Source organism: Symphalangus syndactylus, chromosome 15 (genome assembly GCF_028878055.3).
Source record: "Symphalangus syndactylus isolate Jambi chromosome 15, NHGRI_mSymSyn1-v2.1_pri, whole genome shotgun sequence".
Classification (NCBI taxonomy): Eukaryota; Metazoa; Chordata; class Mammalia; order Primates; family Hylobatidae; genus Symphalangus; species Symphalangus syndactylus.
The window spans coordinates 72209336-72237184 of NC_072437.2; the positions used below are offsets into that span (position 1 = coordinate 72209336).

At 41.8% G+C, this 27849-nt stretch overlaps 1 protein-coding gene across 1 annotated transcript in view; it reads right to left on the reverse strand.

The window, feature by feature from the left end:
• Nucleotides 1-221: 221 nt before the first annotated feature.
• Nucleotides 222-27849, reverse strand: part of FGF9 (fibroblast growth factor 9) — a 31254-nt gene continuing 3626 nt past the window's right edge. The window contains exons 2-3 of the mRNA XM_055244004.2: nucleotides 21394-21497; nucleotides 222-1399 (exon numbers count right to left, since the gene is read on the reverse strand). Coding sequence (XP_055099979.1) covers nucleotides 1154-1399; nucleotides 21394-21497 — 350 coding nt within the window. The 3' untranslated portion in view covers nucleotides 222-1153. The remainder of the gene's footprint in view (nucleotides 1400-21393; nucleotides 21498-27849) is intronic.

Here is a 27849-nt window from a genome sequence, read left to right on the forward strand (position 1 = left end):
TTTTTCCTTTTTTGAGAATTCTAAATCAATACAATGTTTGATGTTAATACTGTCATTCTGGGGATCGGCTAAAATAAAAGCATAGTTATTATTTAGCTTTGGTATATTCTGCGATAGATTTAAACAAGTAAGACATATACCAACCCTCATATTTTCCAACCATGAAGTTACAATAGTGGAGTCACTTATGAGAGAGGAAATATTGCAGACACAGAATCAAAGTTTGAGACCCAGTTTATCTTTAATCCTCTGGGATAAGCTATGAAACAAGCAGTCTGAAGAGTGAATACTCAGTGTCATGAGCGATGTGCATAAGTTTACAATAATATGGGCACAAAAGAGATTGTCGCCTTTAGTACATTAGGGTCATTAGAATTTCTCATATCCATGCACCGTTATATCTACTTGCATGAATTTACCACAGGTTCATAGCGGACTTTGCCATTTAATGCTTACAGAGCCTAAAGCTTCCAAAATGCCTATCTGGCCTGTACATGTTTCATTAAAAATAAACTCTATATAATAAATAAATATATAAAATAAATAAAATGTTGCCTTTGGAATTTCTATAAATAAATTTAACTTTTTTTTATTTTTATTTTTTATTTTTTTTTATTTTTTACTAAGAGGTCTTTGCTTTAAGTTCACTGGGATGATACCAGTGAGAATTAACTGAAAGTCTTTTAAGTAAGACTGCACCCTCGCGCAGGCCACCAGCCAGAATCCTGATAAGTCGAAGTATGGCAGCTGTGCTGATATAGGATGAAGTACAACTGATCAGAAATGTAAAAGCGTGTCTATTTCCAGCATGCATCAGGCCGCAGTCCTTTTGCTCTCGCTCCGCCCGCATCTCCCGCTACACACACACAAACACACACACACACACTCCTAGCGCTCAGTCTCTCTCTCTCTCTCCTCTTCTCTCATGATAAATCAAGCAAGTGGCCCTAGGCAGCCCTCCAGGAGGAGGAGCCTTTAAGTGCAGAACAAAATCAGCATATTCCCATCCAAGCCTCCATCATACATTATGCATGCGACAAAGTTTGGCAACAGTGGAGCTGATGTGATGACACAGCTAATCAATAAGAACCCACCGCGTGAAACCTTTATAGTGGTTACTTTTTTAAGGGCTCAAGTGAAGAAATTGTCTTTGTCAACTTTGGCTTAGAATATCCTTATACAGTTCAGGTACTTTGTCGGGGTCCACTGGTCTAGGTAAAAAATGTGTGAATTTCTGGTGCCGTTTAGTCCTAGTCCCTTCTCTCGGAGTCCCATCTTTATTTAATGCAACATAGTATCGCCTTCCAGTGTCCACGTGCTTATATAGGTTTGATGAGTACGTATTATACCAGTTTTCTTCGAACTGTTCTCTGAATACACACTCTTGGGTTAGTTTTTCCTGTAAAAAGAAAAAGAGGGAGAACATTAGGAAAAACAGCTAATGCATGCTGGGCTTAATACCTAGGTGATGGATTGATAGGTGCAGCAAACCACCTTGGCACACGTTTACCTATTTAACAAACCTGCACATCCTGCACATGGACCCCAAAACTAAAAATTAAAATTAAAATTTTTAAAAAAGGTAAATAAATATGTTGCAAAATTAGCTACATTCAATATTAAAAGTAACATTCCGTTGCTACACAATATAACCTCCATGAGAAAATACTGATGTTTTAGTCCATTTTAACCATTTTAATGCATTTTGCAAAGACTGCCTAACCCTACAAATTTAACTACATTCTAATCTCTAACTCATAATGACTAAAGCACAAAAGAGTCTAAACGTTTTCTAAACTCTTGCACATACCAATCATTTGAATGAGTCAAATGCAAGGAACACCTCATGTCATACGTTGTTGCCATTTTTCCTAGAGCAGCTATGTGGTGACCACACTGGGAGGGAGAGCCTGTGCCTTGGCAAGGCTCAGATAACAGCTTTAACACCAGTATATATTTTATAAAGTACCTGCTGCAGAGATCAACATTAGCAGCACGACCAGTGATGTCAGATATGTTCTGCCCTTTTTAGCGGCAGCATTTACTTACTGCTCTCTATGAGTGGTTTTTAAACTTCATTCCATGTGTAGCAGAATCACCTGAGATGCCTTTTCAAGATGCAGACTTCTGAGCCCCAAACCTTTAAAACTCTGATTCAGCAATTCTCAAAATATGCATTTTTAACAGGCCCCTGGGAGAATTCTAATGCAGAATCCTCTCAGTCTACATTTTAAAACATAATGCTTCTATCATGACTGAGTGAGTTTTCCTGAATCCAAAGTAAAAGCATATATTCTGGCCTTCCTTTTCCTTGAATTTAGATAGAACAAGAGACCCCTAACTGAAAAAGCTACATTCTCAGGTTCACAGATACCAAGAAGAAACGTGCACTGATCCAGATCAGAAAGGTTCTGCATCTTCCTAGATGAACTGCACTTCCTCTCCACTCGAGCTTTATGAAAGCTGGGGTTCAATTGAACCCCACAACCTAGGGCTCCTGAGGTTGCAATACTCATGGGCAGTAACAACAAAAATAACACACACACACACACACACACACACCACATCCCAAAGCCATGAACACGCCCCAGGTAAAAATGTGTGCATTGAAGCTGGCCCCTAGAGAAATAAGGTGACAGGACTTACTGGCCTTTTTGCTCTTCTCACTGTTCAACTGAAACTTTTAAAATCAATACCTTTAGTGTTTAAAACAGTAAACACGAAAATAACTTGTTAGAAATAGTTTCTTTTCTCTTACCTACCTGGCACCTTATATAAATAAGAAAACAAATAAGCAAATACAGATAAGGACATTCGTTTCTGTCATTCAGACCCAGGGGACAGACAGTAAACTTTATACATCACCAAAATACAGACAGTTCTCTTTCCATGTATGTAGTTAAGGACACAATTTAATAAAATGAATTCATAGATATCAGTTGGGTAGAATCCATCATCCCCAACTCCTTGCAGAGTAAGTCAGGAGAGCAAAGGAGAGGAGAAGGGGAGAGAATTTGACAAAATCAATCAATAGCCCATCATGAGGCCACCTTCTCTAGGTCCCTTCCCTAATCCAAAGGCTTAAACCACACTCAAGAGGTCATGAGGGCCAGCACTTCCTGACAGGTGCTCTTCTACATGTTTGGAAGCACTGAGTAGGTTTTTAGCAAAATACTATCTCACTGGACAAGTTTTGCTAAGTGAGCTGAAATGCGGGGAAGCAGGAAGGAAAAACAATGCGTCAGGCAAGGACAAAAAGGATGGGAAAACTTTAGACCTCTGGTGCTGGGTTCATGGGGACAGAATGAATCGCAGAAACCAAGCCCCACCCCAAACTGGAATACTCTCATCTGAGGGTGGCCAGGAGAAGCAGCTCTACCCCGCAGGAGGGGTGCACAGGAGAGAGGCACTCCTGCACCCTCCTCTGCATGTGGGCCTAGAGGGGTGCTTTTCTGGGGAAACCCAACCTCCTCCTATGCTGGGGGGATTGGGCTGAATGTGACTTCCCTCTCATCTCTATTGAAACTGATAAAAGTTTAAGTGTGTTAAAGACATTAATGGCTATTTTAGTCCTTACTTCCATTTGCATAATAGTCTCCTCACAGGCAAGATTATTCCTGGCTAAAAATAGCTGGTTTCGGTTTGCTGCAATTAAGTGAAATTTCTAAACAAATATGTGCATTTATTTTATCATTAATAAAATAGACCAAAAGATAGGATTGGATGAGCCTTTAGTTGTAGAAGGGACAAGAAAAACTAATTAAAAGTCAGCTTTCTTTTTTGCAGCAGGAAATCACATCACCTACAAACACTATGAAATTAAACTTTATTTTAAATGTACAACACTTCCTCCTCCTTTTTGAGCCATGAGTGAGGCGCTAGCTTATATTTCCTCTGCAGACATAGCACACCCATAGCACAATGCTTTTTCTTGGATCAGAAACAGATACACAAAAATCCCAGCAGAAGATAATGAGTTTATGTGACGGGAAAGCCTGACTTTGGAGTGAGAAGCCTGCTCCTATCCCAGCTTTACCCGTCACTAGCTGCAGGGCTTTACATCTGATTCTCTTACCTCTCCAAGTCTCAGTAACCTCCTCTTTAAAACAGGTTAGTAATAAGTGTCTTGAGGCAGGGTTGTGGCAGAGATCCAATCAGAGGGCAGTGCTGAACACCGAGGAAGCTCCCAGTCAACAACAGTGTTGTTAATATCACATTAACATCTTAACATCTTAGAACCTGAATAAACCTTAGAAAACAGCAAATGCAACTTTTCCAGTTAAAATACATGGGACAGCAAGGCCCAGATGTGAAGCAATTTGCGCCTGGTCTGTGCCACAGGATCTTGTTATTATGTAATGAAGCCACCACAGCAAGAAGTTTCCAGGAGCCCTAGCACAGCCACCACACTCTTGGGACAAGGCCCTTCCACTTTTCACTTTTCACTAAGCATAGTAAAAAGAGTCCTACGTGGGGGCCGGGCGCGGTGGCTCACGCCTGTAATCCCAGCACTTTGGGAGGCCGAGGCGGGCGGATCACGAGGTCAGGAGATCCAGACCATCCTGACTAACACGGTGAAACTCCGTCTCTACTAAAAATACAAAAATATTAGCTGCGCGAGTTGGCGGCCGCCTGTAGTCCCAGCTACTCGGGAGGCTGAGGCGGGAGAATGGCGTGAACCCGGGGGGCGGAGCTTGAAGTGAGCCAAGACGGCGCCACTGCACAATAGCCTGGGTGACAGAGCGAGATTCCGTCTCAAAAAAAAAAAAAAAAAAGAGTCCTATGTGTCTCTCTCTATTTCAAAATGTAATTTTTGAATAATTCTATTTATCTGCAGGAGGAATGAGTGGAGAGGGTAGGAAAATAGCAATCATGAACAAAATGCCACAGTGGTAGAGGTATCACTATCTAAGAATGAAACATGAAATTGTTTTCACTGCTTAAGAAAAGATTCTCATTTTATACTTTTTTAAAGAATAGAAAACCCCTCTTTTAAAAAAATAAATATGCTAAGAAATTGAACTGACCTTTTCACTGCCAGTTAACACTTCCCTATTTCCCTAGCAGGCTATTAGAGCATCTTTCACGCACACACATAACTTAGAAAATAAAGCCAATTATTCAATTTAAAACAGTATAATTGGCCAGGCACAGCAGCTTATGCCTGTAACCCCAGCACTTTGGAAGGCCCAGGCAGAAATATCACTTGAGGCCAGGGGTTCAAGACCAGCCTGGAAAACATAGTGAGACCCCCATCTCTACAAAACAAAAAATTAGCTGGGCATGGTGGTGCACACCTGTAGTCCAAGCTACGCAGGAGGCTGAGGCAGGAGGGTCACTTGAGTCGAGGCTGCAGTGAGCCATGATTGTGACACTGCACTATAGCTTGGGCAACAGACTGAGACCCTGTCTCTAAAAATCAAAATCAAACAAAAGAAAAACAGTATAATCTACAGCTAGCATTTTTTGTGATGGCTGAGTCCAATTCCAATTGTCTCATACACAGGAGGGTTATATAACTTCAGTCAACAAGTTAAATGAGATTGTGCAAACATGACATTGCAAAATCACTGGTACATTTAAGCTCCTGCAATTACACCAATTATGCCACACAGATCAGCTTAGATCCCTTAAAAATTAAAATTATCATGAAAAGTTATAAAGACTGTGTTACTCATCTAAATCATACATATGCTTTTAAATAATTTCTTCCTCTTATTGGGGATTATGCCAATGTGTGATTTTTGTTTTAGACGGAGTAGCAAGATCTACAGAAATAATCTCTTTATGACCACACTTCAGTACTTAGTGATACAATATTTAGTTGAGGTGAAAATATTTATGTTATGTATTTCTACTCCAAAATCATTTCTCTAAATAAAAAATAAGTAAATGAATGCAAATCTGGATAGCAAAAAATATTAACCTGTATTCTTATATAGATGTGCGGATGAAGGGAAGGGGTGGGGGAGGGAGTGTCTGCCTTCAAATAAACTATACACTCCAGAGTTATAGAACTCAGATGTTTTAAAACTCACCACATGTTTCTAATGCAGACAGTTTATAGAGTATTCCACTATAAAGTGATCAATTCTTGTTTTATTGTATTTCCATGTTTTAATTTTTTTTTAGATTATTTAACTATAGCTGTTTATGGCATACCTATCTTTGAACTGTTGGATTATATCACTGGGCATGGGTGGAGAATGTGGATTTAATTCAAAAGTCTACTAAAGTCCATGCTTTGGAACAAAATCTGGTGAATGTTAGCAACGATGGAAACCTCTTTTCATTTTATATCATCAAATTCCAAGCGGTGGGAAAAATTGAAATTAAAACTTCAAAACTTTTACCAAATCCTATTAAAACCAAAGTATGAGATAATAATGTGAAAATTATAGTACAGCCCAGGGAATGCTTAGGAATGTTATAAGACATAAACTTATACTGACACTATTTAAAAATATTAGACAATTTGAAAATGTGTAATCCACATGGGCAACATTATGCTCAATTCATATCTATGCCCACTTAAAAAATGAAGCCAGAGTTGTTTCAAAAGTCAAGACTTAGTAATAGTTATTGAAAACGTATAGACTTATGCCATGCTGTTATTTTAAAACATAACTTTCATATTAATAAACATGTGGTGTCATTTTGTCCACATGGTTGCATTTATTCTACTCAATGGACCGCTTAGCCTACTTGCTGCTATGTTATAAACTAGTACAACACATCAACTTATGATCAGTGACTGCACAGACATTGAGTTCACTGTAGAGGTCCCAAACATTTCATAAGTTAATGACTTCAATGTAATCATTCATTCTCATATCTACTGTTTAATACAGTCATGATATTTTAAACCTCCCTTAACCACAATTACTCGTACAGATGTACTCTTCCTCGTTAATAATCTAGCAGTAAAGCCTTAATGGGAGTTGTTGCAAGGATCAGGGTGATTAAATATAATGACTAAAGGACCATTAATAAGAAGCCAGGTCTTTTCACTCTCCTCTCATGGGAGAAGTCCCCAACTAGACAGAAAGCAACAAACACAGAGACGAGGCAAGAGGGCACTATTTATTTCATGAAAAGCTCCGACCCAGACCCAACCCAATATGGCTCACCTTAAGCCCTGTTTTCCAAAACCTCTAAATTCCCCAGTATTCCAGATGGGCCTGCTTTTATATCCACATTCCTGGCCATCAAAATTGCCACCAGAATTGTGGGAACAATTGAATCAGTTGTGTCTGGTCCACACAAACAAAATGAACCAGGTAGGCAGGCCATTTTTCATTTTGTCTTGTCAAAGTGTATAGGAAACTAAGAATTCCTAAATTCTCTCCAATCCTCCTCCACCTAAAATAAAAAATGAAAAGGAAAACAGAAAAGACCCTTTCCCAGAAGCTGCTTACGTCAGTATTTGGGAACTCAATGATAGGGATCCCAGGCTGAATCTTGTCACATACACACACACACACACACACACGTATGCACACATCTTCAGTGTTGCATGCTCACCAACCATGTGGTACCCAGTTTGCTGCCAAGGACAGAACCTGCCAAATATACCACAGGACAAACTAGACAATTGAGAGGTCTTCCTTGGAAGCTGCCTATAAAAATGAATGTTTGTTTAGTAAATCATATTAGCTCATAAACTTTTAACACATGTTCAGAGGGGTACTCCCACAGAGGAAAGAAAGTCTTGCTCAGGGAATAATAGAATTCAAGTTTTCAAAGTTTAATATTTACTTTGAGAAGTATTTTTGCTTGTGTTAATGTTTAGTCAATGTACATTTAATCATTCCATAAACAAACCTACAGGAAAAATTCATCAAATTTAATATTTTACAACACCAAGTTGAAAAAAAAATCACATATAACATTTTTCCCCCATAGACTAGTGTCTGGTAAGAGTAGTAATATAATTCAGTGATCACTTAAAATGCACATCAAAGATATGCAAAAGCTGAAAATACTTCAAATTAAATATTGCTCAGTAAAAGCTGAGAGTAGAATGCTCTTGAAGGATCAGATTGGCAGACAACAGAGGAGAAATGGAAAGCTAAAAGGCTGAGAAGTAAAATTAAGGAAATAAGGATTCAAGAAAGACATTCTACAAAGACAACTGACTACATCTACTTTGTTCCCATGATAATCATCGGAGATATTGGAAAGGGCAGAATTTTTTTTTAATGTACCACACTTTCTATGATAGAGAAAGCAGACTCAATTCAGCACATGATCTGTAGAAATAAAAGGACAGAAAATGAAAGATTAACAAATATAATGACAGTACAAGCTCAAAGACAGATTTTGAAAAACTAAAAGATGCACAGAGTGTCCCTAGTAGAGGCATGCTGACCTTCCAGCAACACACACACATAAACTGGTAACTGTGGGCGAGTCAATTAACATTCCCAGGGCTGCATTTTCTCCTCTGTAAAAATGAAGAAATGGCACTAAGATGTCCAAGGTCCCTGTAAGCCTAAGATTCTAGTGATTCAGTCTTGGAAACATCAAAATGTAGAAAGCAAAGTTATCCACAGTAACTCTGGAAGGACGTATTGAACAGGAAATGAAAAAAGGGACTCAGTGCAGTTGGAAAACAGGGAAAGAAACCAAATGAAATGGGCTGCATCACTTGCCCATGGCAGCAGGGAGGGGCAGAGGATGGAAAACACAGACTGCGTTCACGCTTCCAGAAGGCGGCAGAGAGTGAGATTGCTGTTTCAAGGAGGAAAGGACAGGGAAGAAGACAGCCACTTTGGCCCCAGGGGCTCTCCTTCTCTTCCCCGGGAGACCACTGGGAGGACACGGTCCTCGAAGGCATCGCTGCTTCCTTGCATTTTGGGGCCTGCCGCATCCTCTTCCCAATGTTGGCTTCAATAGACAGGGCTCATTCCTGAACTGTCTGCTTGACCAATAAACCCTACACCATGAACTGCCCAAAGAGAACTTACTGGGAAGAAAAGCCAAATCCCGTAAGAAAACAAAAAGTTAGCAATGTCATAGGAGCAGCTGGACATGAGCACAAGGCAGAGAAAACGCACCCTGAAGATCAACGATGCCAGGGATCCCTGGGCACTATATGATATTTCCACGTGGCTCTTGAATTTCTCAGACACCCACAGCGGATGCCCATGTCCCCTCAGCACCCCCATGTCCACCCGATACCCACAGAGAAGTCCTAAGCAAGAATGCAAGGGAGATGAAGCTGTCCCCGGCACCATCCCCGCTCCTTGGGCCCCAACTCCTAGCCCCCACTATACTCACATCAGCCCCGATTTCTCGGGAACTCAACCCTTATGCTGACCCACCTTTTGATAGATTAATAGAAACGGCCCTTCCCCTCCTCAGTACTGCGGTGGGCTATGTCTAATTCTCTCAAGGATAAGGTGACCTGACCATCTGGTCATTCCATTCCTCTAAGACACCAAATGAATAAGCTGGCATGGACCTTTTTAAAAGTTGTGCCTTAACCCTGAGAGACCGTCTCTGATGACAGCATTTTGGGTGCTATGGCAGCCTGTAAGTTCACCATTTAAAAAATAATAAGTATAATCACAAAGTAAATTAAACCCCTCATAAAAGAAATTTCTTTAATTGAGCAGATAAAATAATCGTGAGCAGCACATGAGAATAAATATGTAAAATTAATCTTGGTAAATAAGGCTTTATTGTTGGCATTTTAATATATAATTTGAGGAATGTCATGTTTGGATCTGGAGGAAATTTTTTATTTATCTTCGGAGGCTGTGTCATGGGTCTTAATTTCAGAATTCAAACTCGCAGGAAACACAGTGTCAGTGTGTCTCTCGTGTGAGTACAGCATTTCCGTCACCCCCACGCGCTTGGGAGCACGAGCACGTGCTGAGCAGACACAAAAGTCAAGCACTACATGGGCCACTTTGTAGGCGTCATCTTCTCTAATCCTCACCGCCCAGCTATGAAGTGTCTATCGTTAGCCCGTTCTATAGCCTCAGCTCAGAAAGAGTGAGAAGACTGCCCATGGCTGCAGGGCCAGTGAGTGACAAAGTGGCGATTCTGGGGCCTGTGCTTCCACTAACCATGCTTCATCTCCAAGTTACAACTGGTCAGCATGCAAGTATAGACTAGGGTCTTCCATCAAAACACAGCAAAATGAAAATCAGCTTGAAAGAGAGAGAGAGAAAAGGAAAAAGAATACAAGCCAGGTCAACACAACCAGAAGAAAAATATCTGAAACACAGAAATTCACACAGAAAACGAAAGAAGGGGGAAAAAGGAAGGGAGGAAGCAAAGTGGAGAGGGAGAAAGGAAGGAAGACAGCGGGAGAACCTAAAGCTGAGAGCGGACAGCTGATTATGTGTGAACACACAATGCAACATGGCAGCTAAATAGACAAAAATAATTCAGGGCTACAGCAAAACAATCACGCTATGTACCATGGGGACAGGGATGTCTTTGGTACGACCTTGGCAAGTCTGTTCTTAGAATACTGCATTAAGCTTTGGGCACTTCATTACAAAGAAGCAGCAAACTTCAACAGAGATTTCAGTGAAGAATTACCAAAAAAAAAAAAAAAGACTAAAAGGGAATCAACTAATGTCAGGACTGTAAGCATTTACAGACAGCATGAAGAAAGACAGCTCTGAGTGTGGCTCTTACACTAAGCACCATAACTTTTTAGTCCTCAGGGGAAGCCCTCTGCAATAGGGGTGTCAGGGATGCAGACATTTTTCTCAGCCGGTTGTCACAGTGCCACTGAGGCACACCAGGCCAGCAGGCTGACAAATGATGTTTCTGAGCAAGTTCAAGTCAGTCCCTGGTGAGGGGGAGTCAGGAGGGGTGAGGCGACCAGGCTACTGCCAAAGCTGGCCCAGGATGGTGGTTCCCACTCCACTTTGTAAGGATGGAGGGCATCTCTCAGGCCAGGACGCTGAACAACAGCCCCAGAGGGGCTGCTGATGCTGACAGGGGAGGACTCTCCACATGTCAGCAAAGATGCCTCTGGCAGCAACTAGGATAAACAGAAGCAGAGACAAGATGAGGCAGATGAGGCAGGGACAGAGGAAAGACCACAGAATCCGGGGACATCCAGAAGCTCCATGTTTCTAAACCCTGCAGCAAAGTTGCCTTCTTGGCTGAAAAGCTCTCTCTACTGAGAACACCTGCCTGTTTTTCTCCATCTCCTCTGTGAATAATCCTGACATTCTCTCCTACTCCTAGAATTAAGCTCCCTCCTGCAAGCTCTCCAAGCCCCTTTTGTTTATAATTCTATTATAACATTCATCACACCAAATTATAATTCTTGGTTTACATGTCTGACTCCCTCAATGAAGTTGCAAGTTCTTCCTGAATCAGCTCTAAGATCACCCACACGAGGAAGTACATTTGCATTTGTAGGTACAGCTGATTCTCCTTATTTGAGGTACTTAAGTTCTATAAAGTCTCCTAGAATACTGAACCATTGATCCTGGGGGAAATACAGGGTTGGGTTCCTGTGAGCCTCTGGTCATAACATTTTTGTCAGCCAACAGATACGTAACCTTGTTTTATGTGTGTTTCTGTTGAACGACACCTCATTTAATATCTGTTGCTGATTAATTAACATCAAACTCACAACCAGCGGCTTCTCTAACACACGTATTTGCTCCTTAAGCCGCATTACAGCCTTCTTGCGCTTAGCGACACTCGACCCCACTTCAGTATTCCACTGAGGATGTTTTCTACAGCAAAATCACCAATAAAAAGCACAAAATGTGACACATGGCACGAAACAGATCCCAAAAAGGACCCTTGCTTCCAGCAGAGCTGAGACAAGGAGAACAGCATCTTCTTCAACCTCAGCTGGGAGCGTGTGCATGGATGCCACTCAGGTTTTTTGCCCATGACCACAAATAACCATGAAAGTCAGACAAATATTGATTTGGGGGTTACAAGCAAGTTTTAGTAAGTAGGCAAATTCACAAAAACCAGAATCTGTGAACAATGAGGATCAACGTATTTCCAGCACCTAAAAAGTACCCAGCATGCATTATTAGTAGGTAATCAATAAGACTTGTTGACTTTGGGAAAGAAAACAAGAAAGAAGGGGTTGTGAGGTAGTGCATGAGTGTGAGGGTGTGTGTGTTGTAGGTGAATGCTGGTGTGTGAGTGGGTGTGAGCAAGTGAGTGTGTAAGCACGTGGGTATGTCTGTGAATGGAAGAGTGAGCAAGTCAGTGTGAGTGTGAGTGAACTATGAAAAGAAGAATGTGTGTAAGCAAGTGAGTGTGTAAGCATGGGAGTACTTGTGTGAATGGGAGTGTGTGAACAGAAGAGTTAATGCGTACATGAGCATGTAAGCGTGTATGTGTGGATGGAAAGAGTGCGTGAGTGTGTGAGCGAGTGTGCGAATGATTAGAGAGCGCTTCCAATTTGAGCCCTATTCTGAATCAGGCTGTGCAACGGTATTAACTCAGGGAACCCAGGGAGACTACGCTACCCTGGAGAGAAGCAGGAAGGTCTGCAATTCAGGAACTGTCCATGCCACTGAGGCTCTGGTTGAGGGGTTCTCCAGGGTTCCATGCCATGAACAATCCATCCTGAAAACAGGGGCGATGTGAGACAGGTGAGAGCAAGGAATGCCAGGATTTAGGAGGCCAGGAGGTGGAAGAAGCAGGAAGAGCTTGGAGACGCTGAGCTTGTGCCTCGGTTGCCCCTGAAGCCACTGTCACCTGGTTATCCTTGCAGACCCTAACTTACAAGCTGATCAGACTTCTCCAGTGTGCCTCAAGGCTCAGGATGAGGGGAAGCAGGAGTCAGCACTGTCAGCAAGCCACAGACAAGAAAGACCCTCACACAGACTGCTCAGTGAGGAATTCATTTGAAAGTGTTAATGAATTCAGAGGAGTTGCTGTCATAAGGCATTCTTTCAATCATGAGACACTTAGAATTGCAATTACTAGCATGTGGGGCTCCCTAACACTTTTTATCAAAAAAGGAACCTTATACTCAAAATCAGGAACCACAGGTCTATATGTCAACTCCTCCAGCTCTCAAATACCTATTCATGACTCAAGTACTTATCAACTAGGGTCTGCCTAGTCCATTTTTTGTGGGAAAAAAAAAAAAAAAAGATGATTTGGGATCCCACTGACAATACATTCATTCGTTCAACATTAATTAGGTGCCAAGTGCATGCAAGACTCAGTTTTAAGTACTGGCAGGACCATGGGAACCACAGTCACCAAGTCCCTGCCTTCACAGAGCTCTGCTTTACAAAATGGGGCAAGTTTAATAGGCGTCTGACTCAGGGCTTCCCAAAACTACTCTCTCAGGCTCTCTTAGCAGGCTTCTCTGGCAGGGACCGAGGCAGGGGGACTTCAGAAAATGCAGCAGTGTGAAGCAGGGAAGAGAGTAAAATCCAGCGTGGGAAAGAGGGGCGTTGGGCTCATGTGTGAAAGTTGTACCTGTCCTCAGGAAAACTCTGCTCTGGGATTCCTGAGCATGTTCCTGGGGACCCACGACAATGTTCCTCCAAACTCTCTTCCCAGACAGGGAATGTCTCTGCTGAGCAACTAATAATTTAAAATAATCCTTCCCCACACCTGGAAAATCTCCAGACCTGTGTTCTACACTAGCTTGGGATGTTCTAAGTATGCCTTAAACAATTAGTAAATGTAGCTACCATGCTCAACACCATAACTAAAATCAAATAGATACATGATTTTAAAAGATGATTGTCCACTAACTAATGGCCAGCAATATAGATGCTAAGGAAACAAATGAACCACTAAGTTAAAACTAGGCTACTGGAAAAAAAAAAAAACAAACAATCCTCCAAGATCACATCTGTGTAAGAAATATTAAAACCTTGCTCCACTATATGGTTAATTCCAGTTAAAAATATTCAAGTGATTAATTCTAGTAAACATATTTTTATTTACAAAAATGGATGGCCACTCTTAACATGCATATGTATCAGACAAGATTTACTAATTTACCTACATTCAAACACTGACTTGTCATCATCTATGTGACCTTCAACAAGTCACTAAGCCACTAAAATCTCACCTCCTCATCTTTAAAACCAAGTTGATGTATGGACTCAGTCATACAGCAGAAGCTGCCCTCCATATCATCTAAGAATTATTATTCAATTCTTTGAAAATTGGTCACACACATATGAAACACAGCATAAGGCAATGTCCAATTACTCAAAATATCTGTTGAAAACCACTCATCTCCAGAGCATGCCTGTTATCAGGTAGGTTACTAAGGAAATGAACCTATTCATCTCCTTTGCGTGAACTGCATTCTTCGTACAGGACGTGTCTGAACGTCTCCCATCAAAGCAATCGGAACTGAACCAGTACAGTGACAAATCAGAAGCTGAGTGGTCCTTGCTATGTGGTGTGGTATCCTGTTCCACAAACACACACAATTATTCTCCTTGTTCAAAAGTGGCTCCAAATTGCTCCTGCAGCGTACCCGATAGAGACGAGGGGGTCTCTGATGAATTACATGGGTTGGCCTCCGTCCCCAACTCTGACCCTGCCCGGAGCTTCATGCCTATGCAGTGTCCTCCAACACTGGCACTGCAGATACCTAGAAGGCAAACGGCATAATCTGCGGGGCCACGAGTTCTCTCCAAGGATGTTTTTACTTTGCCTTTCTATGTCAATGAAAAAGTACTAGAATTGTTTTAAGGGTATCCAGGAGCCCACAGATGACCATACCACAACCATATAACTGTCCCCCAAGAATGGACTGGGGTTTAAAATTACTGTCAGTGGTACACAGCGCTACAATACTTTCACCATCAAGACCCACAGAAAAAAGAAAAGGCACACTGAGTACATCGGTGGTGTGTCTGTTGAAATATATTTACAACAAAAGATCAGATGAGATCATTTGTTGTCCCGGGAACTCACATAGGAAGAAGTGGGGCAGGGGAACAAGTCATCCTGAGGTGCTCTGCAGAACAGGCGCCCAGAGCTCACAGGAAGCTGCACCAAGCGCCAAGGCTGGGTTTACAGTGAGGCAGCATCTTCGTCTCAGTCAGGGAGCATCTTCCTTCATATGAAATCCACTGTGTCAGTGTGCATTTTACTGATCTTGCCGTTTAACTTGAATTTGGGCATATAAATGTTTTGAATTACAGTTGTCAAAGAGGTATAAGGAATTTATGTCTAGTTATCTAGTTTAATGTGTGCACATATTCAAATAACATAATAAAAATAATCTAAGTCAATATAGGATTATAATGATCTGAGATACTTCATTGTCTCCTTTTAAAGAGGTGGATACGTCCCTCAATTCTGGGACAGAGGGACCTACAGGGCTTCTGCCACCTGCCCCACAATATGGAACACCATGCAAGAAACTTCTGTGACTCATATGTGTCTGCCCAGCAGAAAAAACTGCCCCAAATGAGGTATTTACTAAAGGAAACTTTCTGTGCTTTGGAAACAGAGTTGAAACCCATCACACCTTGGTTACTGATTACATGGAGTCATATAAACCAGGGCCCTGCTGTGTCCTTGGAAACATAACCAAACCTACTAGTAAACACCTGTTTTAAGAAGCACCTGTCAGGATGAGGCTAGGAATGGCTGCAAAGCACTGGTCTGAGGCAGTCAGCACAAGGCTGGTCCTCACTCTGCATCTATAAGTTTTGGGCCTTTGAGCAAGTCACTTAACCTCTCTCATTTTCAGTTTCAGTAGCTGACTAATTCCTGTGGAAACACCCTGACTCTACAAGTTCACAACCCTGTATCAGTGCTATCACTATTTGATGCTCATGTACAGTAGACACCGCATGTGCGTGTTCATGATGGAGTGAATAACTGGGTCAACAAACATTTACCACGTGCCAATTGCACATAAATTGCCCTGCCTGGCCTTCAAGAAATAGAAAAATTATAAAGCCAAAGACTCTGACTCCAAAAGATTTCATCTAACAAAGAGACCAGCAGGAATTACACAATTCTGGGCAAAATAATGTAAGTACAAAGGGATACAAACCAGAAATGTTAGCACCTCCCCCATCTCTGCACCATCCTCCAGTGTCACTTTTGCAGACTCCATGCTGTATGTTCCAACATCCTTACAATGTTAGTACCTGTGCCAGCTACCTTTTTTAATGAAAAGGTCAATTCCTTTTGTTAAATGCAAGCTTCTTGAAGGAGATTAATTTTTTCATGGCATTCTTTTTTAAGGAGGCATTTATTATGGTCAATTATTCTTGATGTTTTAAAGTATCTTGAAAGCCGGGCATGGTGGCTCACGCCGGTAATCCCGACACTTTGGAAGGGTGAGGCGGGCAGATCACTTGATGTCGGGAATTCAAGATCAGCCTAGTCAACATGGTGAAACCGTCTCTACTAAAAATACAAAAATTAGCCAGGCTTGGTGGTGCGCACTATAATCCCCGCCACTCGAGAGGCTGAGGCAGGAGGTTGCAGTGAGCTGAGATCATGCCACTACACTCCAGCCTGGGCCACAGAGTGAGACTCCATCAAAAAACTTTTTTAAGTATTTTTATAATACTCAAACAGTTTAGATTAAGACTCTAAAAGTAATTATCAGAGCCATGCCTCTAATCTTTTTGATAACAACAAAAGTGACCAATGTTAATGAATACTCTAATCCCCTGGCCAAGTGTGTTGTGTACGTGTGTAATCTAACATCCTCTCGAAATTTCAAACTGGCAGCATACTTTAATCGTGACATTTGAAGGGTCATGTGACCTAACTTGCCTGCCCTTCCTTTTCTGAGGCTCCTATTTATCCCTCAAGACCCATTTTAAATGCTACCGCTCGACCTCCCCAAGCAGTTATTTAAACATTCCTCTGGGATGCCGAAACATCTGTCCATTCCTCTACTATGGGAAATTTCACACTGCCCTGAATTATTTACAAGCATAGCTATCTGTTTCATTGTTTTGCACTCATCACAGTGTTGGATGAGTCAAAGCTATAAATATGAAATAAATAAGCAAATGAATGAATGGATACATGGACAAATTATCATATGAATACAATAATCAAACACCATCCCCAAGTTAAAATTATTCATGTTCTCCTTCTAATCAAATCATTATACCCATTAGCAATATAGTTTTTCTTATTTCCACATTCTAATAGAGTATCAGAATCCTGTATATTTTTCTGAAGACATATTAACCCATTTACCTCTGACCTTTTAGATCTACTCTCAAGGTAAACCTGAAGACAAAAACAAACAAAAACTACATAGATGAAAAGAGAAAATCCCAAAATAGGAAAATACACTTTAAATGAGTTTCACATTTACGCATTTACTTTATAAAAATGATTTCCCCAAATCTCCTATTCACCTTCTTTCATAATGAGATCAGTTTCTAACCATTTAGAAAAAAAAAAAAATCTCCAATTTAGTTTACTGAGCTTCATGCAACTTCACACAGATAAAGATTCCTGGAGGCTCCAAATGTAGTGTATTTAGTAACACAACCATTGCCCGTTTCTTTCCTTCTCTCAGTCTCATCACCTCATTCTCACTGCCACACGAGGCATGATAACTGCAAACCCAATGGGAAATATGAGATTCCAGCCCCTGAGGAACAAGACTTTCACTCTCGCCTTCCCCCTCACCTGCAGAGGAACAGACCAAAGGGAAATAACCTGCTGCCCAGGAGCCTCCCCCCAAGCTCCTTACAAAAGAGACAAAAAGGTCTCACTGCACAAACATTTTGTGTGCACAGAGAACATCATGGGTCAGACAGAGAAGACTTGAGAAAGAAGGCTGAGAAATTCAAACTACAGAATTCTTGGGATCCATCCAGACTGCGAAGAGACATTCCAGATGTCTAACTCGAGCTCTTCATTTTACAGAAGAGGAGAAAGAGGGCCTGGTGCCTACTTCGTAGCAGATACAGAATGAGAGTTAACCATGCTCTTGACACTACATTATCTTTCCTCCAGCTTCAGCCTCATCCCCCTTGGGCCACACACACCAGAGACAACACAGGCACACACGGGCCAATTATGCATAGAAATGGAAGATGGTGATTCCTCCTTCAATTGGAGACCTAAATACACAGTAGCCATACAAGGGAGATACTGCAAGGCCACATCTATGCATCCAATGAGGGACAGAAATAATCATAGTTTTTAATTCAGTTCAACCCAATGAGCGTTCGTCGAGCACCTACTATATACAAGAGCCATTGCTGTGTGTTAGGAAACCTTCAAAAAAAAAAAAAAAAAAATGTGGTCCATGCCCTTTAGATACATTAGGGAATAGAGAAATACAATTGACCACACTGTAAACTGTACTGTGACTTACGTAATAATGGGAACAAGGTATTCCTAGGGCCCAGAGGAAAACACAAGAAATGCTAACTAGAATAAATAGGATTAGAACTGGGGGTGTAATGAAGGTTTTGCAGAAGAAGTAATATTTCCATTGAATTTTAAATAAAGAGTCCCGCTTCTTCAGGTGGAGAAGGCAAAAGAAAGGCATCTGAGAGAGAAATCCACTTGACCACAAGTATAAATCAGACTGCATGATGTGTTTGGAAAACAGCAAATAGACAGACTCGGGTTGCATAGGCAAAGAGGCACACGGGGTGCTCCTGGCAAAGCAGATCCAAGCAGCAGTTCATCCTACGCATTGGATGCCACATTAAAGAATGTGGGCAGTATCCTTCAAAAGCAAGTATTTGAAGGGATCTCTGCGCACAAGGGACACTCCTGTCTGGGTTTTGAAGGTACTTCTGCCATCAGTGTGGAGAATGGATTGGAGATAGAAGACTAGGGATGCAGGGAAGCAGCTGAAGACGTTTCCACAAGGAAAGCATAATACGGAAAAGTGTCTATCGCAGCCACCTTTCCTCAGAGCAGTTTCCATGCCTGGGCACTCTTCACGAGAGAAGGTGTGCCCTTCTCAAGCACATGCGGAAGAAGAGCCATTTTACCCTTTCTTTCATTGCCCTTTGCCTGGCTGGGACTTCATGACTGGACTGTCGGCAAGATGTGCAGCTGTATGGCAGTGGTGACAAGTCTACTCCTGCCCACGCACTCTGTGCGTGCTCAAAAAGCCCAACGTGAGGCAGCCAGGAGCCACAGAAAACCTAAGACGACAGCTGGGCTTCCCAGAAAAGGGGAAAGATGGTGTTCTCCAGCTGTCTACCTGGCTGCCATTTCCCACCGTATTGTCACTGGCACTCCGTGGGTCTACACTCAGTGTCCCTCTCATGCTGCCCCAGGCACTGTGCTAGGAACTGGGGTGTGCCAGGCAGGAAGGCATGAGTAAGAAACCATTTAAATCATCCAGAAGGAGAGATGAGACTCAGCCCGGGCAACAATCCTACCAGCAGCTTTACTGAACACAAAATTAGACATGCCCTCCTTGTCAACCAATAAACCACAGGAGTCTGAATCATGCTGGTGATTTCATCTGAAAGACTGGTCAGCTCTCAACCGGGAAAAATTCAGAGGGGTGTGCAAGGTGATCCTTGGAGTGGGGCCCCTATTTAGGTTTCCTCATTCATTCTATTCTTTAAAATTGTTTACTTTGCTGTATCTCTTATAAAATAACATATACAAACTATACTTTGAGATTTACAATTTTAAAATAATTTAATATTTGAGATGCATACTCAAATTAAGTATATTTATTTGAAATGCATATGTTGAGGTGCATATTCAAAAAAATCTTTTTGGTGGGGATACGTGATCAAAAAATTTGGAGGCCACTGTGATAAAGTTCCATCTACATACTAAAAATCAGAACTTCTCTTCTACACACACAAAAAAAGCATTTTATTGAGTTCAACTGTGACCCAATCAAACCCACATTACATACCTAAAAGAAAAAAAAAAACAAAACACTGAAGTTGTGACAAAAAGGAACATCATTTTCTATTTTTTTAATGGAAGTTTCCTTTATCTTGTATCTTACCTTTCTTCACACTTAAAGGTATTCACAAAAGTTGTGTAGGGAGTTAATAATTTTGCCTAAACCATCCACTATGTTTACAAAGCTAAAGTCAATCCTATACTTACAAATACATTTTAGCATTTTATATATATGTATGTGTGTATCTATATATACATATTTTTACAAGCCTAATGGTAGAAAATTATATCTAGAAAAATTTTTGCCCTTCATTTCTGTGTATTGAGAACTCCAAAACTTTTCTCATTCTAAGCTTCTTTTCATTTTCAACTTTTTGTAAACTAAAGTTCCATATTTCAGAAAACATGGATTAAATTCTCATTTGACCACCAGTAACTGCAATGATAAATGACTTTGGGAGACCAAGGCAAGAGGATCACTTGAGGCCAGGAGTTCAAGACCAGCCTGAGCAACATAGTGCGACCTTGTCTCTACAAAAAAATTTTCATTAACCACATGTGGTGATGCACACCCATAGTCCCAGCTACACAGGAGGCTGAGGCAGGAGGATCTTCTGAGCCCATGAGTTCCAGGCTGCAGTGAGCAATGATTACACCACTGCACTCCAGCCTGGGCAACAGCAATACCCTATCTCAAAAAAAAAAGAAAAGAAAAGAAAGAAAAGAAAAAGAGAGAAACACTTAAGATTAATTTCATTACAAGTTTGAATGTTGAAAACCCAAGTTAGTATATATTATTCATACTTATACATTCAGCAAAAATTTATTAAGTCCCTGCTGTGTACCACGCACTGTGTTTTAGGTACTGCATTAATAGGAGTAAAGTGATACCATGATGGGAAGTTAGTCCCCGCCACAGAGTGGAAGAGTAGACTTTGTCTCATTCACACCTCAGCACCTAGAACAGTGCCTGTCTGGCACCTGGCAGAGCACAATAAATACTTCTTCACTGTCTCCCATGAGGACCTTACAACCTAGTGGGGATGGTGAGTGGGAAAAAAAGAAATTCATAACATTTGCAAATAATTACAATAGCGTAATCTTCTTATTCACATACAAAAATATCTGACAACAATTTCCATCTCCCTTCTTCTCTGCATAATGAAAACCTTGGATGTAGCTCAGAGAGAGTTTAGATTCACTGCATGGTCTATTTCTAGTTTTAATTACAATGCTTGGCAAAGTTTAGGAGGAGATCATTTCAATTCATTTCAAAAATAACACTCATTCAATACAAGGAGATGGGATTTTTCACACTTGTAAATTTTTTTATTTACTTGATAATTAAAATGGTTTGGCATATAAATAAAGCATTTTCTTAGCAACTTTGGTCTAGTGAGGATGCAGAGCTGTTTATCTATTAATAAAAATAAAATGGCTTTCCTCAAAAAGTAAAAACTTACACTCGCCTTCCAAACAGACTCAGTTGCATTTCTGGCCCTTTTTAATCCAGAGAAAAGACAGCTGTTCAAACCAAACATGGAGCATAAAGCTGGATGAAGCCCCTCCAGTACTTACTGATCCATACAGCTCCCCCTTCTCATTCATCCCGAGGTAGAGTCCGCTGTCCACGCCTCGAATGCTGACCAGGCCCACTGCTATACTGATAAATTCCAGAATGCCTGTAGACAAAGGGTAGAAGGCAGAGGACAGGTCAGATCACGGAGCATGTCCTCAGAGTCCCAGCATCCCTGGGGTTTTGGAGAGGACACTGAGCCCAGCTCCCCACTTGGATAACCCCATGCTAGTTAAAGAAGTGTCTTCTCTTTGAAAATCACTGTGTAAAAGAATTGATTTTCAACTAAATTCTATCTTATCACAATGATACAAAAATACTTACCAACATGACTTACACAATAAACAAAACATTTTAAAAATTAAAAAGTTAGTATCTACATAGATATGCTAAGAAGTAATAGGACAGAAAAACCAGTGTGTACATAATCTAATTAACTTAAAAGAGTAGAATTTAAGACAAAGACAATCTACACCCACTTTGTAAACATGAAGTTAAGCATCTGTCTGTGATTCTCTTATTTTGAGAGACATAAGACCATTCACTAAACAGAATACTTTTTTTAAAAAAGACAACCTATTTCGACTTTAGAAACATGAAGTATATGTGTGTGAGTATCTTGCTTTTGGACTTCCCAGCCTTTAGAACTGGGAGAAATAAATACCTGTTTAAGTAGCAAAAAAAAAAAAAAAAAAAAAAAAATATATATATATATATATATATATATATATATATTCTGTTTAGAGAATGGTCTCTCAAAATAAGAGAATGAAGTGCTAACTAAAGCCTTGATTGGTTTATACAGAAAATTATCCAGCTCTCTATTAACTTTTTTTTAACTCTATCTAGAAAACTAAAACTGCCCAAATTCATCCCAAATATTTTTGCTTAAACAAAGTATTGGTTTTTGCTATACTTATCTAAACCTCAAAGAGATACTTAAGCAATTAAAATAATAATATTCTGAAGAAATAAATACTGCTCTTGATTTAAAGTAGGCATGGAATGCTGTATTCCAAAATCAAATCAACACAATGATCTTATTTTACTTCCTTCTTTCCCCTTGCTTACCTCACTAAGAATAACACCGAAGCTGGGCATAAATCCACAATTTTATGGCCACACAACAGCAGTTTCAATTTCTGTAACTATAGTGTGGTTATAAGATGATTAGCCCACAGTATATTTAGGACACTGCTAATTTTTTTTTTCTTTTTGAGATGGAGTCTCGCTCTGTTGCCCAGGCTGGAGGGCAGTGGCGCGATCTTGGCTTACTGCAAGCTCCGCCTCCCGGGTTCACGTCATTCTCCTGCCTCAGCCTCCGGAGTAGCTGGGACTTCAGGCTGGGAGAGCCACCATGCTGGGCTAATTTTTTTTTTTTTTTTTTTTTGTATTTTTAGTAGAGACGGGGTTTCACCATGTTAGCCAGGATGGTCTCGATCTCCTGACCTCGTGATCCACCCGCCTCGGCCTCCCAAAGTGCTAGGATTACAGGTGTGAGCCACCATGCCCAGCCAGACACTGCTAATATTATTTGTACTCAGCCATTTTTTCCTTTTTATTGTAAATTAAAGTGCTACATTTTATGTAAACCTTACATTAATGCATATCAAATATTCAGTTCTTGTTTTAAAAATACTTTCAAATATTAAAAATTTTACTTACATTTAAGAGTTCAGAAAAAAACTTAGGGTAACAATGTGCTATAGTCAGTCTCATGTGACTAATAAAAAAGCACTTACATGAATTTTTCAACAATTAATTTTGCAACTCTCACAAAATACACTGGTACTGCAATCAAAAGAAGACATGAACAGCATAAATCTAATAAAGGATCAACCCAAGAGGAAACCATTCCAAGGTGATGTAAAAAAGAAGAGCTATTTCTTCTAAAGGGGTATTCCTAATTCTTTTATAAGGACAAAATGTAACAAATTTATTTTGTGCTTAATTTAATTATTTTAATAGGATGTTAAACAGTATATTTAAAAAAGTGAAATTACAAAGTGTGTTTTGAATCTGATAATCTATGACTATGAGGGAAAATACATCTAAAAGAAGCCAATTTATTACTAGCCTTCCCTACTTCCAAAGCAAATGGGAATAAGGCAATATTTCCATGAGATTCATTTTTCATGAGATGCACTCACTTTTTGATGCATTTTATTTCATTGTACTATTCTTCTGAGTCAAAATAATTAAAATTGTGGCTTTTTTTATTATTAGCAGTCACATGTATGTGAATCTCTTCTTAGTTACCTGAAAGCACACCAAAATGTGGGTCATACATACCCTGAAATTAATGTAAGGAGTTAATTAATGTTCAATTTTCGTCGTAAGATGAAATGCAGAAAACATTTGGCCCCTTTTGAGGTCTGAATGATTTAATTTACCAGGTCAATAAGGAAAGGTTTAATCATAAAACTAAAAAATATTTGCAGCTTCTAAGGGAGCATGTGATGATCTTTCTGTTTTCCCTGCACACGGAGTAGCTGAGGACTAATAATGAATATTAGCCAATGTTGCCCATGAGGTCCAACAAAGAAAAAGGTGTATGTGATTTCACAAAACCTTTTCACTGGCTGGTCTGCAGAACATCAAGAAAAAAAAAATAACAGCAGCAGCAATGATAATTGTAATAGTGAAAATTCTTGAGCATTTAGTCTATGCCAAATGAGAGGCCTTCTCTCATTTAATCCTCAGAACAACTCTAGGCATTACAATATTCTAATCCCCAGTGTACAAATGGGGAAATTGAGGTTTAAGGAGGTTAATAATTAGCCCCCAAGCAATTGGACTCCAAAACCTATTTCCTTAACTATTATGCACATCTTACATTTGGTTTTACCTTTTTTAATGTTTCTGTGATTTCTGTACCATTTTCATATAGCTGAGTTCTGAAAGTATTATTATTATATAATTTAGAAATGAAGATATTAAGATATCTATCTAGTTTCTTTTTCTGGCATTGACAAGACAGCTGTAATTCATATTCGTTCACTTTTTCATTTAAGAAGCTATTATTGAGGGATTATTATAAGCCAAGCACCATGCCATTTATTGAGTATATAAAGATGAACCAGATATAGCCTAGGTCCTATTACCCTCAAATTTTTGCTCACCATCTGTTGGGAAGAAGGACACGTAAACAGATAAACATAACAACAGTGTGGCGAATGCAGTTGAGAGGGAGCTGTTCAGGGTATGGGCAGTCCAAAGACAGGCAGCTCATCTGGGTTTCTGAAGGCAAGTCAGAGGTTTCCCAAGAAAATAAATAACTGAGATAAGTCTCCAAAAAGCTATCCAAGCGAGGAAGAACTACCTAGTGACCCCAGGTGGAAAAGATTTCATCACCTCAAACCACCACCCATTTCTCTGCAGTTCCTTAAAAATAGAGACCTCAAAAGAACAGCCCAGCTTTTTATGGTCACCTCAGTGATGCAAGGACAAGCAGACCACCTGAACGTAGGAGTCACAGTCATTCTCCCCCATGCAAAGAATTCCACTGTTGTTAGGTCAGGAAGATTTGGCAACCCCGCAACAGGATCCCACCCCAACCAGACCAGAAACCTCATCATTCCTGGTACCCTCTTGTCCGCAATAAATTCTATAACCTCAACCAGGTCCATTCACCTCTCTCTGGGGTGGAGCTGGTGCCAGGCAAGTGCTTCCAACTACACTCCCTGAGTACAACCCACTCCACATGTTATCTGCTCACATGACTGGGCAGCAGAGGGGGCTGGATCAATAACAGCCAGGAGAAGCCTTCTGTGCAGAGACATCTGAATGTTTAATGATCAAGGAGAGAGAAAGGAAAGAAGGAAAGAGCAAAGAAAAGAAGGAAGGAAGAGGGGAGGAGGAAGGGAGGGAATGATGAGATTGTGTCTAAAATTAGAACTGTGGCACACACATGTGTACCATGACAGCCTGTCGCTCATTTTGGGCAGACACAGCCTTGACATCCTTAGCTCAGAAGGCCCACAGTAATGGGTAGTGATAGGGTGACATGGGAAGCACAGGGTCGGTGACTGCCGTCATTTCTTTGTTCTCTTCCACAGCAGTCAACAGTTCCAAATGAGGACATGCTCATTGTGACCCCATTGGATTTGATGAGGTGTGAGATCATCCATGGTCCATGAGAGACCAGGTCAATGCCTGGACTATTTCAGGAAAATCACCACACCGGACCTTCCTCGTTGCCCCAGACTCACTATTAGTGACTATCCCCAGAGCTGATGGGCTGCCCCAGTTCTGTTCACATGGACCATTATCCCAAAGCTGGCACCGCCCCCTAGAGCCCATCTGTGCTGGGCCTCACCTCCAAGGCCATGCAAGGCCAGCAGCGGGAGGGCAAGGCAGTCAGAGCTGCTCCACTCTGGCCCTCATGACATGGTTCTCTGACCTAAGAGCCCCCAACGCATTACAGAACTGCACTCTTCAGACCACGCAAATGTATGCAGACTGTCGAGAGGGGCAGGGCATGAGGCTGCAGAAAATTCATGATTAAGCCTCTTCCGGAACTGCAGAGCTTCCTGCTCACCCAGAGAAGCTCGAACCAGGGCTGCCAGATCAACCATCTCAGATCCTGCACCGGGGTAAGTTCGGATCCGTAGCAACTTGAGCACATCTCATAGAGTTTATATAGGAAATGACTAACTGAATGGGAGTTATAACTCCACCAATTTTTCCAGAACCTGAAGCAATCCTGAAACCATCTCTTAAACACCCAGTGTTTTCCTGAGACACTGAAGAGTCAAATACATAGAACAGAATTAAAGTTCAAAACCCTGGAAATAAGTTTTAAACACCTGTTTAAAAATATCATACTATCATATTTGTCCCCTCTAGTTAAACCTTCACCTGACCCCCCTTTGAATGGAAGCCCCAGTTTGGGTGCTCATCTGAGGTCCTGATGAAGACCGGCCTTTCAGAGCTACCTAACTCCAGCCAAAAAGGGAACAGACTTAGGTTTCCCAAGCAAGTTAAATAGCAGATCAGGCCCAGCGTTCGTGTTTTTATTATTTTACATTACTATTTCCCCAAATGATTTTCTGCTCACATTTTTGTCCATCTAGCAAGGCTGGAGTGCTTTAAAAGTGAGCTATATATATAGGTATATAGATATACAGATGAAACAAGACATCTCGCTCCCCCAGCCTACTGCACAGAGATACAATTGCCAAGTTCCTTTTCTCCTTGTTCAATCTTATCTCCACACCACCAACCCGAGGGAAAAAAAAAAAAAAAAGGCTCCTTCAAGGTCCCACCTAAGTTGTCACCTCTGCAGCTCCTGCTGGAACAGTAAGACTCCCCCACCCCCACGTCCTCTGCACTGCCGCTGCTGTGTCACTGCCAAGCTTGCCAGCAGCTGCAGTCACCTGCGGCTGCATGGGGGCGGCAAAAGTCCTTCTTCCAGCACGTTTCCTTCTGCTGTTTGATTTCAGGTAGAAAATGCACCTTCTATTTTAATCAAGGTGTAAACCCACCCCACCCCCGACCTACAGTTACTCTTTTCTAGAGAAACTGAGTGTGAGGATGAAGTCCCCAGAGGGGAGCCGGGCTGCGGAGGAGAGGCTGCTGCCGGAGGAGGAGAAGGGCCCAAGGTGAGGCCGCCGCGGCGCGCGGGAGCGCCAGGTGTGCCACAGCCGGGGCGCCGCAGCCCCCTCGCCCCCTCCTGGCGCCTGTGCCCTCCCTCCGCCCTCCCCGCGCGCGCCGCGGGGTCCTAGCGCCGCCGCGGCCTCGTTCCGGGCGGGGCTGGGAAGGCGAGGGTAGGAGGCTGCCGGCACACGCACCACCGCTCTGCGGAGGTTGCTAATATTGGGACCTGCCGCAGCGGCAGCAGCAGGAGACCGCGGCACTGCTGTCACCCCCGGGGCCCGCTTCTCACTGCAACCGGATGAAAGACTTAAATAACCCTCCTGCCTCACCCTGCTTCCCCACCCCCACTGCGCACAGCCACCCACTCAACTCCATCCCAGCCAGAGTGAGTGGCACAGCGGAGGGCCAGGGCGCCCTTCCCCCTCGGCCGACGCCAGGCGGACGGGCTAGCTAGCGGCTCGGCGCCCCCTGTCCCCAACCTGGGCCGGGGCTTCCGCTCCCCTCCCATCCAACACTACCCCTCGCCCCTCCCCCCAGCCCCCACATCCCCCCCAACACTGTACCGAGAGCGTCTAAGGAGTGGAGATGCCACTTCCTTGACAACACCTTTCTCTGACCTCTAGGGGTGAGGGGTCTAGCTTTTTGTTTAACGGTCTCTATTGAGCCACTGTAGCCCGCCTCGGTCCTCATCCGCTCACCCTAGAATGCGCCTCTCCTGCCCTCCCCTCCCGCGTGGCCCCCGCCCTTGCATCCGCGCTCTCCCCAGTGGCAGAGTTACGGGATTTCTAATGACTCGATTGCATGTGGCAAACGTCCTATCCTAAAGGTGACTGCATAAAAAAAAAAAAAAAAATGCTCAT